Raw genomic sequence first — 18,957 nt, 5'->3', positions numbered from 1 at the left:
GCTTCGTGAAGATTTTGGGTATTCAAAGCAACGATGCCAACCCAAAGCGGACTTCGAGGACAACCTCTTAATTAATACACACGCTAACATTCTACATATTCTGTGTCTGCATCACACAGCTGACTGTACATAAATGCAGAAAGGACATTGTTCATAATCACAGTCTACAGTGTCACCCAAATGAGGATGGGTTCCCTTTTGAGTCTGGTTCCTCATACCACCTCAGGGAGATTTTCATTGCCACAGTCGCCTCAGGCTTGCTCACTAGGGATGATTTTGTCTAACATCTAGGACTGTTTTTTTTCTTATGTTCTGTAAAGCTGATTTGAAACAATGTCCGTTGTTAAAAGCGCTCTACAAATAAAACTGAATTGAATTTTTCTTCATTGCACATAAAGCAAATTCTGGATGATATTCCTCATTAAATGTTAAAAATGTAACCTGGCGATGAATCATATTGGCTTCTGGACCAAGACCAGTACAGTACAGTGTAACAGAGAAGCCTTAAACTCAGTAGCTTTACATTCTGATACACTGAATCATGATGAGTGGTTTAAAAAGTGAGATTTTCATAGATTGGATCTAATTGGTAGACGTTGGTGTTTGCACTTTCATAGAAAACCTCTTCTTCATTTTCAACTTCTATGTTAGACTGAAATGACAAAAAATAGTAAGGATTACAATCCTGAAACGTGAGAATTGTGTGAATGAGCAGTTTGTAGCCACCCCTCTGTTTACCTGTTCAGTTGTTTCTTGGCCTACAGGGAGACAAGAACAATAAAGAGAACAAGTGTTACTTTAAGCTTGATAAGTACAGACACCACATTGTTGAGAGGCAGGTGCAAGTGCAGATATGAGTGCTAACAAAGCCAAAGACGTGAAAACAAGAATAAACAGGAAGAGACTGCATCATATGAAGAATATACAAACTCTGAGCGATACTGCAGCACACACACATGACAACACACAAATGCAACAAAACACACAAATGACAAAAAAAAAGCCCACAGAAACCAGACGTTAAATAGGGCTGCTTATTAGGCATAACAGGGAACAGGTGCGAGTGATGACATGGTCATGTGACATGCCAGGGATGATGGGTAACATAGTTCTATGGGGTGTGTAGTGCAGTAAATGTGAACTAGCTGAACTGAGAGGAGTTCTGGACATGAATCAGTCCTACATTACTGTCTAATGTGTAGCGGTCATTCCTGATCAAATCATTGTTTTTGAAGAAGAGTTTAAGTGGTCGAATCGTTCTATTTACTGAATCATATTTTTCATTCACTTCAAAAACTGATATAGCACCCTTTACTTTGAGTCTGAAAGAAAGCGATAGACCTGCTGATTCTGAGCGAACTGATATTTGTAGTTCATGAACGAGTTGGTAATTGTCATTTGTGAATGAAACGAATGAACTAGGTGAACAAACGAGAATCTGCTGAATAGCTGATGTTGACTCGGCTGATATATACATGGCGTTCGCTCAGTTCGCCAACCTTTCAGCAAGAAGAGGAAGACAGTCCCTAGAGGATTTTGTTATTTTGCAGCTGGATAAATGAATGCAAATTCTGTGATATTCAGACAAGCTTGCAATTATTTAAGATTTAAAACTGTGATTTGATAAATAAATTCATGGGCAGTAGGCAGGAATGCACTGAATATAGTCATAAGTGTATGCTTCTTGTCACAGAGGATCATTTAGTTCTGCCAGAGAGAACCTAAACTCCAGAAACACATCCTACAAATGTCCTACACAGCAGTGTGACATTATAAGAGAGACAAACGTTTCCATGCTGAGAGCTCTGGCAATGTGAGGGAAATGGAGAGACATGACATGCATGCTCTGTTCCACCCTTAATGCCAGTAGCTCTGATTGTGAGAGGGACTCACATGCTCCTGTCCTGCAAAACAGAGCGAACATCTGCACAACAAGCCAATAGGAATCTTGGACAGTGTGGTGCCGTGGCAAACAAGCTAAACTAACAAGTCTTATAAAGTCATTGCTTTGACATTTGGAGCTTTGGAGGACAGAAAATTTGTTCTACACCTATTGGAAAGGAAAGGAAAAGAAGTGAGATTGCATTATTATTTATAGCAAATGCTTAATCGCCCTTATGTCTCAGGCATGTGTGCACACATGAGAAGATACCCCAGGTGACAGAACATGTGAAATAGAACCACAAGTGGGTAGTGTGTGTGTGTGTGTGTGTGTGTGTGTGTGTGTGTACGTGCCTTGCCGCCTGTGTCTCTTATATAGAGTCACACCGATGAATGAGATTAAACCCAGAAGCAGTAGCGAAATCACTAACACAATGACCATGACCACAAATGGAAATCCTGGAAGAAAAACGCATAATCAGTCATTCAGTCACATTAAAACTACACCATATGGTCAAAAACAATGTATGTGGACACCTGAACAGCACAGTCATATATTCTTGTTGACTGAGATTAACTGAGATGAGTTTTCGTGGGGACTAAATCTTGAATGTCCTATTTAAGATTTAGTCCTCTTACCCTAGAGCAGTTATAGACTAGCCTCCTGGTGGTCCAGTGGCTCTCATTGCCGCAGCCCGGGTTCAATTGCCAGGCAGGGAGTTAACCCAGCCACTGAAGAGCTAACTCTCAGTGCCGGTCCCAAACCCAGATTAAATGGGAGGGCTGCGTCAGGCACCAGATGATCTGCTGTAGTGACCCCGAACAGGGAGCAGCCAAAAGAACAACAACAACCACCCCAGTGCAGTTATAATAACCTTCAGTCATTTCAGAAGACTTTTCCCCGGAACCTGGCTATGAGAAATCGTCCATTCAGATACAAGAGCATTGGTGAATTCTGGCACTGGTGTTATTGAAGAAGAACTGGCAAACAGTTCATCCTGAAGGAGTTCAATGGGGTCAGTGTCCTGGCTTTATGAAGGTCATTTAAGATCTTCCACACCAATCTCGCCAATCCATGTCTTCATGAGTCTTGCTTTGTGTATGGTCCGTTGCCAGGCTTGGCATTCTAAACAATTCTGTGACAATAGTTAGGTAAAGCTCAAATATATCTGTGATGATCAGATGTCAACGTTCATTTGGCCATATAGTGTCAATCTTTATCATTCACAAGTATCTGATGAGATTCAGTAAACCTACCTACCTAGGTGTGATGTGTATTTAAGCACAGTGACGCTAGAGGAGAAGATGATGTAGGCTGAGATGATGTTGGGAGTCATGGATCAAAAAGCAATGATTAGATTATAACTGAATGCAGCACATGCATACAATCTGTGCTGTAAATGTGTAAATGGATTTCTAGGAGAGAATCTTCAGAAACTTTGCTCTTAGCTTAGGAAATCTTCATAGGAAGGTTAGGTGACATATTTTTGTGGCACTAGTAATATATCTAAAACGCCACAGTGTGTACAGCAGAGGGCACACTTTTCACATAATTCAACCATAAACTAATAAACTAAAACCAAAATAACAACAAATAATTCAGCTGGAATTCCATATTTCATTGACAAATAAAGCCCTGAAATAAAATTTTATTTGAAATTTTAACATAAAAAATAAAATTATTTTCTTGTAAAATGATGCCAAATAGGCCTAATAATCATATTCTATGTCCTAATGAGAAAATCTAGATCAATTCTGCTATCTGGCAATCAAAAAGATTCATGTAATGTGTGTCTGAAATTACAGACTGTCAGTGTCACTCACCAGTTACTTCCAGGTTGATCTGTTTGAAATAAACCTTGTAGCCGTGATCAGATTTCCAGTTTACTTCAGCTCCACACCAGTATTCTCCAGAGTCCTGTTCAGTCACTTTTCTGAGGCTCACAGTGACGATGTGTTTTTCTCTGTCATCATACAGGGAGAAAGGTCCCTTTTGTACATTCCTTCCATTTTCTTTAACAGTCAGAGTATAAGAACAAGCAGCAGTTGCAATCCTTTTGCAGAGAAACTTATTGTCATCCCTGTGGGATTCTGGGTAATTACAGTTTACTGTCAAATCTTTTCCTACATAGACAGTCTCAGTGATGGACTTCTCATAGGACAAACCTACAAATCACAACCAATGAGATCAGTTTATATACGATACAATCATCATATCACATTTTGACAAATCAACATTTGATCTATACAATGATTCTGACCAGTAAAACTTAAACAGTTACTGTATATGATCATGTATATAAAGAATCACAACAGTCTTATAAGCTCTTCACCTTCTGTTACATTCAGCTTCACTACAGTGTAGATCTCTGCTTCATCCGACACAGTGACAGCACACGCGTATGATCCAGTGTCCTCCGTAATCAGCTCTCTGATAAACACACTGAAGAATCCTGCACTTCTGTTGTCATGAATTGAGAATCTGCCATCATGTGACCATTCACTGTTCAGTTTTGTTCTTATTTGATTAAAACGCCACTGATCTGTCTCAATCTTGTAGAAAGATTTAGGTTTGTTTTTGTATTGATTTTCATATCTGCACTTGATGTTGCTTCTCGTCCCTGCATATGCAGTCACGTGTCTAGGGACCCTGGCTCCTGTTAAAAGCAAGTTCAGACCATACTTACAAATATACATAAGTAATTAATACAAGTATTGGGGGTGTGCTGTTATAGGAAAATAATTAAAGTGTTGTATTCACCACATTTTACAGCAATTTTGTAAACAGTTACAATTTTAGGGAAAGACACATACGTTTGACCAACACTTTACAGTTAAAATCAATATTGGGGAAGATCCATTAAACATTTTAGTTTCTGTTAGAGCTTAAATTACAGCAACTGACAATAATATGCAGCCAGTCACTCCTTATAGAAAGATTCACCATGTCAGTGATTATTGATATTTGTTAAATAAATTTGTGTGTTAAATGACTTAATGGGTGTTAGATACACCCAAGATAGATATAGATAGATACATCATAAGTATAACAATAGTAACTACATATAATATAACTATAGATACAGCATAAGTATAACTTTTGTAACTGCATAGGTCTCTGCCATTAACACCTGGTTCATAGTTGGGTGTTTCTCCATGCCACCTCTCTGCAAACATTTTGGTTACATGGACTGCATGAGCTATGTACTGATGTGATCGGAAAGGTGTGAGGTTAATTGCTGAATGTTTGAAGGTATTTTGTGGTTATTCAGCCCATGGGAAGAACCATGGCCAGTTGTCCGTATTGTAAACACAGAAAACCTGTAGGAGGCATCCAGTCTCCTGGGTTAGCCCATTCAACTTGCCCAATAGCCCAATAGGGTGGTAGCTTGATATCAGACTTATTGAGATGCCTGGTTTCTCATTGAAACCCCTCCAGTCCTGCTGTCCTGCCTTTTTGAAAGGTTGATGGATGTCTGAGGAGAGGAATCAGGAAAAAGGACTACAAAGAAAAAGTCCACAAATAAAAAGGTGGTAGATGCAGGAGAAGTTGAGGTCTTCATTGATGTACTCCTCTGGGGTAAATAGGGCTACAATGGTGTGTAGCTCCAGCTAGTAAATCAATTGCACAGTGGGAGGGGTGATGAGGAGGGAGCACATTGGCTTTGGTTTTGATAAACACCTCGCTATATACTTGATTGAAGAAGATACATTGTGATGGAATGTATCACTATCTAAGAATGTGAAGTCCCTCTCCAGCATCCATCAAACTCAAAATTATTCCCTTCTTGAGCTGCACACAGAGCAGGAGCAGAGCTTCCAGGCCATGCTCCCAGTACAGTCGTGAAACCAGCAGATACTCTGGATCCTGATCCAGTCAATGGGTATTCATGCAGCGGCCACCCCAGGCAGGTCGCATGTCACGCTAATGAAGATGGGGTCACAGGATGACCCGAAGTTATTCTTGGATCTCTGTTACTATTCCATAGAATCATGAGGCTAGATCACTTACATTTTCCTTTCTGGCATTTGGCAGATGATTTTATCCAGAGCGACGTACAAAAGTGCTTTAAAGTATCTATCAATGAATACATTAACTCTGGTTCAATAGATCATAGAATTAGGATAAAAACTTTTTTATCCTAATAAAGGATAGTTTTTTTTTATTTTTTTTATTACAACAATACATAAAACAAACAGGGAAAATATAAGTTTATATTTAAGTTTAAGTGTTTCAGGAAGAGGTAGATCTTCATCCATCGTTTGAAGATGGCTATACAGACATCTAGGAGAAGTTCCTCTGTGCCAGAACAGAGAAGACTCTAGATATATATACCTACCTTGTTCCCTGACAGATGGTGGAACCAGTTGAGCAGTGCTAGTAGATCAGAGGGAGCGTGGTGCAGTGTGAGGAATAATAAGAGCTTTGAGGTAAGATGGTGCTGGTCCATTCTTGGCTTTGTAGGCAAGCATCAGTGTTTTAAATCTGACGTGTGCCGCTAGCAGAAGCCAGTGGAGGTACACAGCATGTAAGAATTTTTAGATCATTTTGGATCATTTGCAGAGGAGGAACTGCATTCAGAGGTAGACCTGCCAATAGAGAGTTGCAGTAGTCCAGTCTTGAAATGACAAGAGACTGAACAAGCACCTGAGCAGTCTGTGTGGATAAAAGTAGCTGAATCCTTCTGATATTGTACAGAAGAAACTGACATGAGCATGTGAAATTAGCAACATGCATGGAAAAGGACAGTTGATTGTCCATGTTTACCCCAAGGTTGCAAACAGTGAAGCCAAAGGGAAGGTCAGAGTGTTGTTTAGGGCAGTCTGAGTCCTGTACCATGAAAACAGGGGGTCAATTCCTCCAAAACCAATGCCCCGAACCTATGCTCCCCGATTGTGCTGAGCGTAAAGAGAAGCAGTGCTTGGCTATCAATTGGGTGCTCCTCACCCTCCAGTACTACCTGTTTGGACGTGTCCTCACTTAGATAATTGCCCGAATAAGGAGGTGTACAGGTGTTCCTACTAAAATGCCTACTGAGTTTACATAAGAATTATGTAACAATTTCATCACTTCCTACTGTTCATACATTCAGGGCAGCTAATAAGACTGGTGATAAATGTTCAGCAAACAGAAGACAGGGGTGGGAGACTCACCTTTCTTCACCTTCAGTTCCACTTGTGTGTACATACTTGTGTGTACTGTCCCCCACAGTACATCAATTCCACATTTGTACGACCCAAAGTCCTGTACAGTGAGCTCTCTGATCATCACCCAGACCTCTGCTGATTTGGTGTCATCAAACAGTGAGAATCTTCCTGAATTTACCCACTCGTTTTTAGCTTCTACCTTGATTAGGTAAGGACACTTTAATCCTGAAACCTTACAGAAATATTTTGTGTTTTGTCTGTATTCTGTATCATACTTGCACTTGATAAGGACTCCTCCTCCTGAATATCCTGTTACTTGCTTTGAGGCTCCTCCATCTAACAAAACACCAAATATCCATCTGATCAAAACCTTCCTTCATGTAACACTGCTGCTGATAGTGAGGATTATTTTAAAGTGCATTTCTTTACCTGAGATCAGACAGAGGGTGAAGATGAGGAGGATCTTCATCCTGAGTTCACTCTCACCGATCTCCACACCAACTCCACTTCAGGAAGATATTAAATCTCCGGTTCTGTTACACGCTGTTACTGTCTCTGTCCTGCTCTGTGAATGTGTTGTGCTTTTATCTGTATCTTAACCAATAACTGAAGCAATGACCACTTCTCCTTCTGACTTAGAAAGAAAACATCTCAGCAATTTTAGGTGTGAAGTGTGTTAACCAAATGCAGCAAAAACAAACAAATGAAAAAGAAAAGATTTATATCCTATTTGTCCTTTAAACGGTGTAGATATTAGAAAATAACATAATAAACATACAATTTCAGGTCTATTTACAGAAGAAATACTACTCCCCTTAGTGTTACAAGTAATTATAAAATATAACATCTGGAAGATTATATTATCAAAAGGTTTAAAATTGAAAAAAATAATAAATATTTATTTTGTTAAAATGAACCAGAAACACTATTGCACCCATGTCTACTAAATAGATCACAATCACAATGCTGGAAATGGAGTCATCAAATTCCCAGAGTTTCTCAATACCTGTACATCATAGTTCCCCAACCTTTTTTCTACCATGGACCGGTTTGATACCGGACAATGTTTCCACGCCCCGTGGTGTGGTGGGGGTTTTGATAGAGGGAGCTAATTTTAGCTAGATTTATGCCGAGTTCACATTGCAGGATCTAGGAGAGCATTCAGTCGCTGCTGTGTTCACATTGCACGATGAATCGGTTACAGGAGGTTTCACACTGCATGACTTCACAATAGGAAGAATCGCAGACAACTCTGGCTGGTCCACAAACTGCGTTTTACAACTGAACGTACACGAAAAAATAATAAGGAAATAATGCAAGATCTCATGTGAGATTAGAATTCTTGTGTGAGACTGGAAATGGAACCATACAAAAAGTTTGTGATCCAAATGTTCTGTGCAGGGAACAAGGATTGTGCATTCTGCATAATTGAACAAATGAATCATTTTCCAATGTGCTGCTGCTGATTCAGCTGGTCAAGCAATTGTTTTTGCTTTATTTCTGTTTGATGCTATTGTGAAGCTTATGTCTTCTGATATATCTATTTGTAAGACATTTTAATACATTAAAAACCTATAAACTCTAATAAACTATAATACTGTGCTCCAACCGAAGCCATGCTTGCTGATATTGTGGTCTATAACTCCTCCCTGAAATTACCGCTGCCCTGTATCTCATTCTCTCATTGGCTGTACGTCATCGTCGAGGTATGTTTCAGTCAGAACTCCTTTCACACTGCACTTTGAGTCACTGACAGGTCCAGATATTTAGCATGGCAAATATTTCACGGGCACTCTCTCAGACTCTCTCTCTCATCGGCGAGTCTCTGAGATCGCGTCTTTGGTACTTCACACTGCAGTGTGAACTCGGCATTACTGATGTTTAATAGAGAAACTGGCAGCATCAATCTCATTGGTTAAAATGGGAGACCGAATCTGATCAGTTGGTGTTGAGGTTCACATTTCCATAAACTGAATCGTTGCTAGTGGGGTTCAGACATTGATAGACAGATTCTGATTGGTTGCTAGTGGGGTTCAGACTTTGATAGACTGAATCTAATTGGTTGCTAGTGAGGTTCAGACTTTGGTAGACGGAATCTGATTGGTTGCTAGTGAGGTTCAGACTTTGGTAGACGGAATCTGATTGGTTGCTATTGAGGTTCAGACTTTGGTAGATTGGTTGGTTTTGGGGTCCAGGCCCTGATCTTGGCACAGTCTAAAGACCAGCAGGTACTACAAGACTAAAGACTGGTATCGCTTCTTCCCCTTCTTTCTAGAATTCTTGAAAGCATTGTTTATAATCAGTTGTCTGTCTATCTCTCACAGAACAACCTCCAAGATCCCAAGCAGTCTGACTTCAAAGCAGCACATTCCACAGAGACTGCCCTTTTGTCACTGAGAAACTACATGCTGCTAGATCAGCCAAGCTGTCATTTGTCCTCATCCTCCTCGACCTTTTGGCAGCATTTGACTCAGTCAACCACAACTCTCTCTTGTCCACCCTCAGGAGTCTTGAAAATCATAGAACAGCTTTGGAATGGTTTGCTTCCTACCTGGATGGTCGCTCATATCAGGTAACATGGAGGAGATCGACAACTGCTCCATACAGACTCTCCACTGGTGTCCCACATGGCTCAGTACTTGGTCCTCTCCTTTATACTCACTCACATGGTTTATATCCTCACATGGGTTCTCTTACCACTGCTATGCAGATGACACTCAACTTATTTTCTCCTTCTCTCCCTCAGATACCACAGTTTCTGCTAGGAACTCGGCATGTCTGGCAGACAAATCACAGTGGATGAAACTCAATCCCAGCAAAGCTAAACTGCTAGTCATCCCAGGTGATTCATCCTCAGGCTAGGACCTTATGATATCCCTGAATATCTCCCTGATCTCCCCTTGGACCACTGTTTGCAACCTTGGGGTAACCACACACAATCAACTGTCCTTTTCCTCCCATGTTGCTAATGTCACACACTCATGTCGGTTTCTTCTGAACAACATCAGAATGATTCAGCCATTTTTATCCACACAGACTGTTCAGGTGCTTGTTCAGTCTCTGGTTATTTCGAGACTGGACTACTGCAACTCTCTACTAGCAGGTCTATCTCAGAATGCAATTCGTCCTCTGCAAATGATCCAAAATGCAGCTGCGCGACTTGTTTTCAACCTGCCTAAGATCTCCCACACCACCCCACTGCTGTGTTCCCTACACTGGCTGGTAGTTGCATGCATTAGATAGAAAACATGGATGCTTGCCTACAAAGCACAGATCTCCACACCAACCCCACTTCAGAAAGATATTAAAACTCCGGTTCTGTTACACACTGTTACTGTCTCTGTCCTGCTCTGTGAGTGTGTGGTGCCTTAATCTGTGTCTTAACCAAAAACTGAAGCAATCATAACTTCTCCTTCTGACTTGGGAGAAACCATCGCAGCAATTTTAGATATGAAGTGTGTTAGCAAAGTGCGGTAAAAACACTTTCAAATGAATCCAGTCACTGTAAACTTTCTTTATTTGTAAATGTGTTGTGATTTGCATAGGGTTCATCACTTTGAATCACACCGCAGTACAAGATGCATGTTTTTAAAATCTGAAAATAGTGAATGCATATACATATACAGGCTGCTTATAAAAACTGGAGAATCCAGGAAGTAGTCTGAAAACAGAAGTGTCTTCGCATCATTTGGCACTGTGATGCCCTTTGTTCCTTATAAATTACCTAAATAAGTTTAATAAAACCAAGTCAAGTCAAGTAAATTCAAGAAACCTTTATTGTCATTTCAACCATATATAGCTGACACAGTACATAGTGAAATGAGACAACATTTCTCTCGGACTCTGGTGCTACATAAAACAAAATAACACCACAGAGCTACAAAACAACACAGAGCTAAGGACAGAAAGTAAATTGTCTTAGCTACATAAAGTGCAACATGTGTGCAAACGGTGCAAGACAAGACAGTGCAAAAAGACAACACAAAGCAAAGCAGTACAGGACAGATACACAATATAGACAAAATAGAGCTGACCAGTATACATTCTCCAGCCTATAAGCAATGCAATTTGCAAAATAAGAGAACCATAAACAAGAGGGTTCTTGTAATCATATACACTTCTGTATAGCAGCAGTTGGTGGCAGTTTGAAATGTGCAAAACAGCAACAGCAGCAGTTGAATAAAGTGCAAGAACAGCATCTTGTTCTTGTTGTTCTTTTGGCTGCTCCCTATTTGGGGTCGCCACAGCGGATCATTTGGTCCGCATGTTTCGATTTGGCACATTTTTTATGCAGGATGCCTTTCCTGATTCCTGTTTAACCCGGGCTTGGGACCAGCACTAAGAGTTAATCTTCAGTGGCTGTGCTAGTGCCCTGTCCGGGAATCGAACCCCAGGCCACAGCAATGAGAGTGCAGGATCCTGTTTCTGGACCACCAGGAGGCTGGTGCAAGAATAGCATGTAAACAGTCATAATATAGGTGGAGTTTGGAACAGATCAGTTCACACAGTTGAGTGAGTGAATGAGAACAGTGGGAACAGTTCAGTTCTAGATGTTGAGGCGCCTGATGGCTTGATGAAAGAAACCGTTACACAGTCTGGTTGTGAGGGCCCGAATACTTCAGTACCTCTTTCCAGACAGCAGGAAGGGTGAAGAGTGTGTGTGAGGTGTGTGTGGGGTCATTTACAATGCTGTTGGCTTTGTGGATGCAACATGTGGTGTATATGTCTGTGATAAAGGGAAGATAGACTCCGATGATCTTCTCAGCTGTCTTCACTATCCGCTGCAGGGTCTTGCGATCTGAGATGGTGCAATTCCTGAACCAGGCAGTGATGCATCTGCTCAGGATGGTTCCTCTGTAGAACATGGGCAGGATGGGGAGGGGGGGAGATGGGCTTTCCTCAGCCTCCATAGAGGCACTGCTGGGCTTTCTTGCTGATGAAGCTGGTGTTGAGCGACCAGGTGAGGTTTTCCACCAGATGAACACCAAGGAATTTCGAGCTCTTAACGATCTCCACAGAGGATCTGTCAATGAACAGCGGAGAATGGCCACTCTGTCTCCTAAAGTCAACAACCATCTCTTTAGTCTTATTGATGTTCAGAGACATTTTCTTGGCTCTACATCAGACTGTTAGCTGTCTGTACCTCCTCGCTGTACGCTAACTCGTCGTCCTTGCTGATGAGACCCAGTTGTGTCATTTGCGAGCTTGATGATGTGGTTGGAGCTGTGCATTGCTGCGCAGTCGTGAGTCGGCAGAGTGAACAGCAGTAGGCTGAGCACACAACCCTGAGGGGCCCCAGTGCTCAGTGTGGTGGTGCTGGAGATGCTGTTCCCGATCCAGACTGATTGAGATCTCCCTCATGACAAGCCTCTCAAAGTTCTTCATCGCGATGGGTGTGAGTGCGATAGAACGATATTCATTGAGTCAAGAAACTGTAGACTTCCTCGGCATGGGAACAATGAATGTTGTTTTGAAACACGTAGGAACAATGGCAGTGTTTAGGGATATGTTGAAGATGTCAGTGAAGATCCGCTAGCTGTTCTGCACAACCTTTGCTCAAATTATCTGCATTCTTTGATGATTAATTTATGTGACTATTCATTCTTCCCCTGGATAGGCTCCAGATCTACTGATCAATATGCTCAATATAAATATATATAAATAAATATACTGTATATTAATAATATAGTTTATTTGGAGACACCACCTGTGTCTAAAAAACTGTGATTTTTGCAGAACATTTATAAATCATTTAGGTCCAAAATATTATAATCAATCAGCAAAACAATTATAATCAGAATCAGAACCTTTTTAATAACTAGCATGAAGTGAAGCACTTAACACCAGACCACATCAGTGTAACAGGAGCATCAATGCTCTGTGACTACACTTATTATACTGTATAGTGTATACAAAAATATAGAGAGAAATATACTGTCATTGAAATACAACTGTGATAGAACCTTAACAAATATTAAATTGTAGATTCTTCTCCCCTTTCTCCCCTTCAGAAAACAGATGCAGACAGACACAAAACTTAAGGATAGATGTAGTTTTTATTGAAGCTTTAAATAGAAACTGATATTAACCCATTAACTGGGAACTAATAGTCACTACGACTAGAAAAGATTGCCGAGCAACACATAGCCACCACAGGCCATTATCTCTGCAGGACTTAATATACAAAAGGACTAAAGAAGCCTTCACAAGGATGGAAAAACTGATTAAAAAAAAAAAAAAAAAAAAAAAAAAAAAAAATATATATATATATATATATATATATATATATATATATATATATATACACACACACAGTAGAAACCCTTACCTCTTGTATCTAAATAAATCATATATAATTAAACAAAACATAAGAGACAGAGTATAGTAATAATAATCATGAAATTAGAAGTAAATAATAATTCAATAAAAAGTGTTGCTAAGCCTACGCATCTCAAAGATCTACAGCATTAGGTGGCAAACGCATAATTACAGCATTTATATGGAAAATAGTTATATAGAAATGATTAAATGATTAAACTAGGAAATTCTAAATAATGAAAAAATACCAAAACAAGGTTAATAAATGTTCAATGTTGAAAGAATGCAGTTTGATGGACTGAATCTTTCGTGATAAGAATGGGGGAAAAAATTGTGTGAAATAAATCTCACTGGGTTCTGAACCAAGACCAGTCCAGTTTAATGGAAAAGCTATCAGCCTTGGTAGTCGGAATCTGGTTGTTGGGTTTAATGCATGAGACTCTCGTAGTCTGGATCTGATTGGATGGTGTTTATGTCCAGAAGCTGGTAGGGAGACTGCGGTACACCAGTGAGAGGAAACGCATTCGAGTCATTTGCATAAATTTCATTTCCCTGAAATGAGGAAATATTTTTGTCAAATGAATTAACGACACATATCATGTGCCTGGCTAGTTTTGCTTTATGTTTGTGTACTCACCCCCCTGAAAGTCATTGTTTCTGGGCCTGCATGGAAATAAGACAATAAAAATAACACATTACTTTCATCTCTATACATACAGAAACCACATGCATGTGTAATGTTATTAATCAAAGACTTTAACTGCAATTATCTGGTTCTCAAATTTGGGGAAAATATCCTTAGACAGGAACTCTACAGACTCTACCATGATAAACTCCAGGCTTCTTTGGATTCACACCTTTTTCTCTGACATTCAACAACTGCACACAAGGAAGTAAAGTTTCTGGACCTAATCTCTAGCTAACTATCATTAGTAGTAGACGTTAATGTTCTCCTACGCTCACATTGCCCTTACTGTCACAGACTGTTCATACCTTTCCTTTCAGTCTACCTTCTGCATCAGCCTCCTGAATTTTTCTCTCCACTGTCTTTATTCACAAATCATATCAACTCAGGAAGTTTTCATCCTGCCCCTTAGCTGTTGGTTGTGCTACACTGCTAGCCGTCATTGAGTCTGTTCTGTGCACATAACTGTCTGGTTTGGCTCAGCTACAAAATCAGACACCAGAAGACTACAGAGAACGGTTCGGACTGCTAAAATGATTATTGGTGCTCCTCTGCCCACCCTTCAAGAACTATATACATCCAGAGTGAGGAAAAGGGCTCAGAAAATCGCTCTGGACCCGTCACATCCAAACCATCTCCTTTTTGAACTTTTGCCATCTGGCCGGCGCTACAGATCACCAAATACCAGACAGCCAGGCACAAGAACAGTTTCTTCCTCCAAGCATTGCACTACTACAACCATTACCATAATTATATTCTAGACTTCCTATTTATTATCTTCTGCCAGTTTGCACATGTGTACTATGATTTAAATAGTGATGTACATATGGTTAAATCTACAACTGTGTAGTCTATCTATCTATCTATCTATCTATCTATCTATCTATCTATCTATCTATCTAGATTATGTTGAAGGTATGTATGCACACAAATATGATATCACCCACACATACACATGTGAGCACTTACATCTCTTTCGGAGAATCACAACAAGGAACAAGATTCCACTCAGAAGCACAAGGAGAACTAAACACACAGTGATCACAATGGAAACTGGAAATCCTGAGAGAGAAACACATGAGCAGTGATCCAGCCACATCATGACAAGATATCTGATCACATTCATCAGTGGTTAGACTACAGGTGTGATGTGACCTGTTGGAGAAAAGGTTGGTGTAGACTTCAACATATATATGTTCTTTAACATAATCATTTGTTTTGTTAGATCATAAATGACTGCATTATTCCATGTGTGTATCTAGAAACTTTAGAAATACTGTTCCCATAATTCCCATTTAAAGACTGTCTAAGATATTTCTATGGTTGTTTGTTTTACTCGTTTCAATCTTAATTCTATTGGCAATTTTTTTAAAAGTAAGCCAATTTTCAATAACGAGCAAAATGATCTCCCAGTAGAGCAAGAAAAGTGAAAATATATGAAAATATACCTAATAATATTAAATGATCTAAAATGATTTCAGATTAAAAAAGAAAGTTACTTCGATTCTGCTATTAAAAATGGTTGTAATGTGTTTTCTGAAATCACAGACTGTCAGCGTCACACACCGGTTACTACCAGGTCGATCCGTGTGAAATAAACCTTGTATCCGTGATCATCTTTCCAGTTGACTTCAGCTCCACACCAGTATTCCTCAGAATCCTGCTCCATTACATTTCTAAAACTCACAGTGAAGATTTGTCTCTCTCGGTCATCATACAGGGTGACTTTCCCAGCCTTTACCTCTTTCTTACTTTCTGAAACGGTTGTGTTATATGAACATGCAGCCAATTTAGGCCTCTTGCAGAGAAACTTTGGGGCGCTTGCTAGGAATTCTGGGTATTTGCAGCTGATGGTCAAACCTTCGCCGACAGTGACAGTCTTACTGATGGATTTCTCATAAGATGGATCTGCAAATCACAACATCAGATGAGTTACATAACTACATACGATACTACATTCTATTCTAGTGATGTCGCACTAGATGAGAAGATCAGAGCTGATTTAACTGGCACAAAAGACAGTATACGTATAAAAAGTGGTACCAATGATTAATAAAACATAAAGTCAAGAATCCCCAAATCCTTATAAGCTCCTCACCTTCTGTTACATTCAGCTTCACTACAGTGTAGATCTCCGTTTCATCCGACAAAATGACGGCGCACCCGTATGATCCAGTGTCCTCCATATTCAGCTCTCTGATAAACACACTGAAGAATCCTGCACTTCTGTTGTCATGAATTGAGAATCTGCCATCATGTGACCATTCACTGTCTGGTCGTGTTTTTATTCGATGTAAACTCCTCTGATCGGTCTCGAACTTCAAGAAAGCTTTTTTTTCGCGTTTGTACTCATTGTCATATCTGCACTTGATGTTGCTTCTTGTCCCTGCATATGCCGTCACGTCTCTAGCGCTCACGACATCTATTTAAACCAAAATAATCATGCTGTTTATGTATATTTGATAATCAGGTGACGGCAATTTGAAAACAATTTTATCATTTGGGTTAAAACGGTACTAGTAGCCAGCTACTAGAGGGATGATTTGGTTTCATCTATCCATATACAGTAGGAATACAGTCTATAGTATTCGCATACAGGTTAAAAATGCATACATGGAGCTTATAATAGCAAGTGAATTGTCCAGAAGTTTATAGTTCGCCATCACTACAGCTACCCACTCTTCATTTTGTGAGAAACCTCACTGGAGCCTCCTTCCATTAACTCACCGTATCAATTAGTTTATAATTGTTTATATTATATAGAGGAATGAGTGTGCTATAGAAAAGACTGTAAAGGTTTGTACATACTACACATGGCTTGATCTAAACTTTGTGATCTGCCTTGCTGTCAACATTAATGTTAAAGTCGCTGTTATTGAAAATGACAAAGTTCCCTCAAAGTGTTCTTGAAGACTTCGAGAGAACTGCATGTTTGCATTTTCACCTCCAGTGTAACCAATTCTACTGATGCTGACTGTACAATATGAACATCAACAGAAGTCAGTGATGGGAGACTCACCTTTCTTCACCTTCAGTTCCACCTGTGTATAAGTCCATAAAAGAGTCTTAACTCCACAGTGGTACGTCCCACTGTCCTGTACAGTGAGCTCTCTGATCATCACCCAGAACTCTGCTGATTTGGTGTCATCAAACACTGACAATCTTCCTGAATTTACCCACTCGTTTTTAACTTCTGTTTTGATTAGGTAAGGACAGCTTACTCCTGAACCCTTACAGAAATATTTTATGTTTTCTGTGTATGTTGCATCATATTCACACTTGATAAGGACTCCTCCTCCTGAATATCCTGTTACTTCCTTTGAGGCTCCTCCATCTAACAAAACACCAAATATCCATCTGATCAAAACCTTCCTTCATGTAACACTGCTGCTGATAGTGAGGATTATTTCGAAGTGCATTTCTTTACCTGAGATCAGACAGAGGGTGAAGATGAGGAGGATCTTCATCCTGCGTTCACTCTCACAGATCTCCACACCAACTCCACTTCAGAAAGATATTGATGCTCGTGATCTGTTACACGCTGTGACCATCTCCGTCCTGCTCTGTCTCAATCGATGTCTTAACCCAAAAAAAAAGCAACAACCACTTCTCGTTCTGCCTTAGAGAACATGCACATGTCAGCAGATACAGTATATATGTGTGAAACGCATGAGCATAAACTCAACGGTCTCTTTCTGTTGAATTCACAAATCACATTTGACGATTTGCAAAAGCTGTTGTGTTGTTGCTTAAGATTTATCACTTCACTGCAGATTAAAATGGAAAAAAAAGGAAACAGTGGATGGGTATAACCATACAAGCTACTCATGTTTCAGCACTTTGTACACAATTATGAATTAACCCAAGTTTTAAAAAAACAGCTAAAAACACAAAACAGACAAGCAAGCACAACACTGTCACTCAGTGCCGTCATCTTGGGGTGGAAATGGCAACCCTTGGATGATCAAGCAGAAGCACAAAGGCTGAAGCCTGGGATATGGAGTGGACCAACCTCCCAGACTGAGCACACGACACGACATGACATCAGTTCCTGATGCGTGTAACATGCCAAAAACAAATAACGAGTGGAAGATATGCAGGCTGAAAGGACTTGCTGATGAGAGATAAATGAGAAGACTGGCCTGAGTTGACCTGACACCTACAATTTGCAGGGTGAAGCCTGCATGGATCAAACGTGTTTGTCCAGAACATCCTACAGATGCTCAACCGGGTTGAAACCTGGAGAATTTGAAGGCCATGTTAACACCTTGAACTCTGTTCCTCAAACCATTCCTGGGCAATATTTGCAATGTGCCAGGGAGCATCCTCAAGCTGAAAGAAGCTGAAAGAACCATATTTACAATATCACAAAAACAGCCTTCTTCCATCTTAGAAATATTGCCAAGCTTAGGAACATTTTATCTGTATCTGATGCAGAAAAACTAGTTCATGCATTCATGGCCTCCAGACTGGACTATTGTAATGCATTACTAGGTGGTTGTCCTGCATCTTCAATAAACAAGCTACAGTTAGTGCAGAATGCAGCCGCCAGAGTTCTGACCAGATCAAGAAAATATGATCATATAACCCCAATATTATCATCCCTGCACTGGCTACCTGTTATGTTTAGAATTGACTATAAACTAGCTCTACTTACGTACAAGGCTCTAAATGGTTCAGCTCCCACCTATCTATCCGGTCTTCTAACACGTTACAATCCTCTTTAAGATCACAAAATTCCGGACTTCTAGTAGTTCCCAGAATATCAAAGTCCACAAAAGGGGGTAGAGCGTTTTCGCATTTAGCTCCAAAACTTTGGAATAGTCTTCCTGACAGTGTTCGGGGCTCAGACACAGTCTCCCAGTTTAACTGTAGACTAAAGACTTATCTCTTCAGCCTGGCATACATTTAACACATCCCATAAC

General features: G+C 40.1%; 2 protein-coding genes across 2 annotated transcripts; both read right to left on the bottom strand.

Annotated features, from left to right (window-relative positions):
• Positions 1 to 553: 553 nt before the first annotated feature.
• On the bottom strand, positions 554 to 7,704 carry LOC131361402 (polymeric immunoglobulin receptor-like). Its single transcript, XM_058402468.1, has 6 exons — positions 7,459 to 7,704; positions 7,036 to 7,365; positions 4,215 to 4,538; positions 3,706 to 4,047; positions 739 to 758; positions 554 to 652 (listed from the first exon to the last, which is right to left on the bottom strand). The coding sequence occupies exons 1-6, from the start codon at positions 7,496 to 7,498 to the stop codon at positions 554 to 556; spliced, it is 1,155 nt and encodes a 384-aa protein (XP_058258451.1). The 5' UTR covers positions 7,499 to 7,704.
• A 5,647-nt stretch (positions 7,705 to 13,351) lies between these two features.
• LOC131362022 (polymeric immunoglobulin receptor-like) lies at positions 13,352 to 17,846 on the bottom strand. The gene is made up of 7 exons (XM_058403739.1): positions 17,460 to 17,846; positions 17,052 to 17,366; positions 16,131 to 16,454; positions 15,599 to 15,940; positions 15,002 to 15,094; positions 13,985 to 14,010; positions 13,352 to 13,899 (listed from the first exon to the last, which is right to left on the bottom strand). The coding sequence occupies exons 1-7, from the start codon at positions 17,497 to 17,499 to the stop codon at positions 13,774 to 13,776; spliced, it is 1,266 nt and encodes a 421-aa protein (XP_058259722.1). The 5' UTR covers positions 17,500 to 17,846; the 3' UTR covers positions 13,352 to 13,773.
• Between the last annotated feature and the right edge of the window lie 1,111 nt (positions 17,847 to 18,957).

This window comes from Hemibagrus wyckioides, linkage group LG11, assembly GCF_019097595.1.
Source record: "Hemibagrus wyckioides isolate EC202008001 linkage group LG11, SWU_Hwy_1.0, whole genome shotgun sequence".
In the NCBI taxonomy this organism is placed as follows: domain Eukaryota; kingdom Metazoa; phylum Chordata; class Actinopteri; order Siluriformes; family Bagridae; genus Hemibagrus; species Hemibagrus wyckioides.
This window is presented reverse-complemented; position numbering and strand designations above follow the sequence as displayed.

What these genes read in the sequence shown, in the direction of transcription:
- LOC131362022 (XM_058403739.1), bottom strand. Translation starts at nt 17,499, where the DNA reads ATGAAGATCCTCCTCATCTTCACCCTCTGTCTGATCTCAG. An exon ending in GAAGCTGAATGTAACAGAAG is followed by an intron (nt 15,941 to 16,130) that starts GTGAGGAGCTTA and finishes TGTGATTTGCAG; the next exon opens with ATCCATCTTATGAGAAATCC. An exon ending in GATCGACCTGGTAGTAACCG is followed by an intron (nt 15,095 to 15,598) that starts GTGTGTGACGCT and finishes TTTCTCTCTCAG; the next exon opens with GATTTCCAGTTTCCATTGTG.
- LOC131361402 (XM_058402468.1), bottom strand. Translation starts at nt 7,498, where the DNA reads ATGAAGATCCTCCTCATCTTCACCCTCTGTCTGATCTCAG. An exon ending in CACCCTCTGTCTGATCTCAG is followed by an intron (nt 7,366 to 7,458) that starts GTAAAGAAATGC and finishes GTGTTTTGTTAG; the next exon opens with ATGGAGGAGCCTCAAAGCAA. An exon ending in GGAACTGAAGGTGAAGAAAG is followed by an intron (nt 4,539 to 7,035) that starts GTGAGTCTCCCA and finishes TGCTTTTAACAG; the next exon opens with GAGCCAGGGTCCCTAGACAC.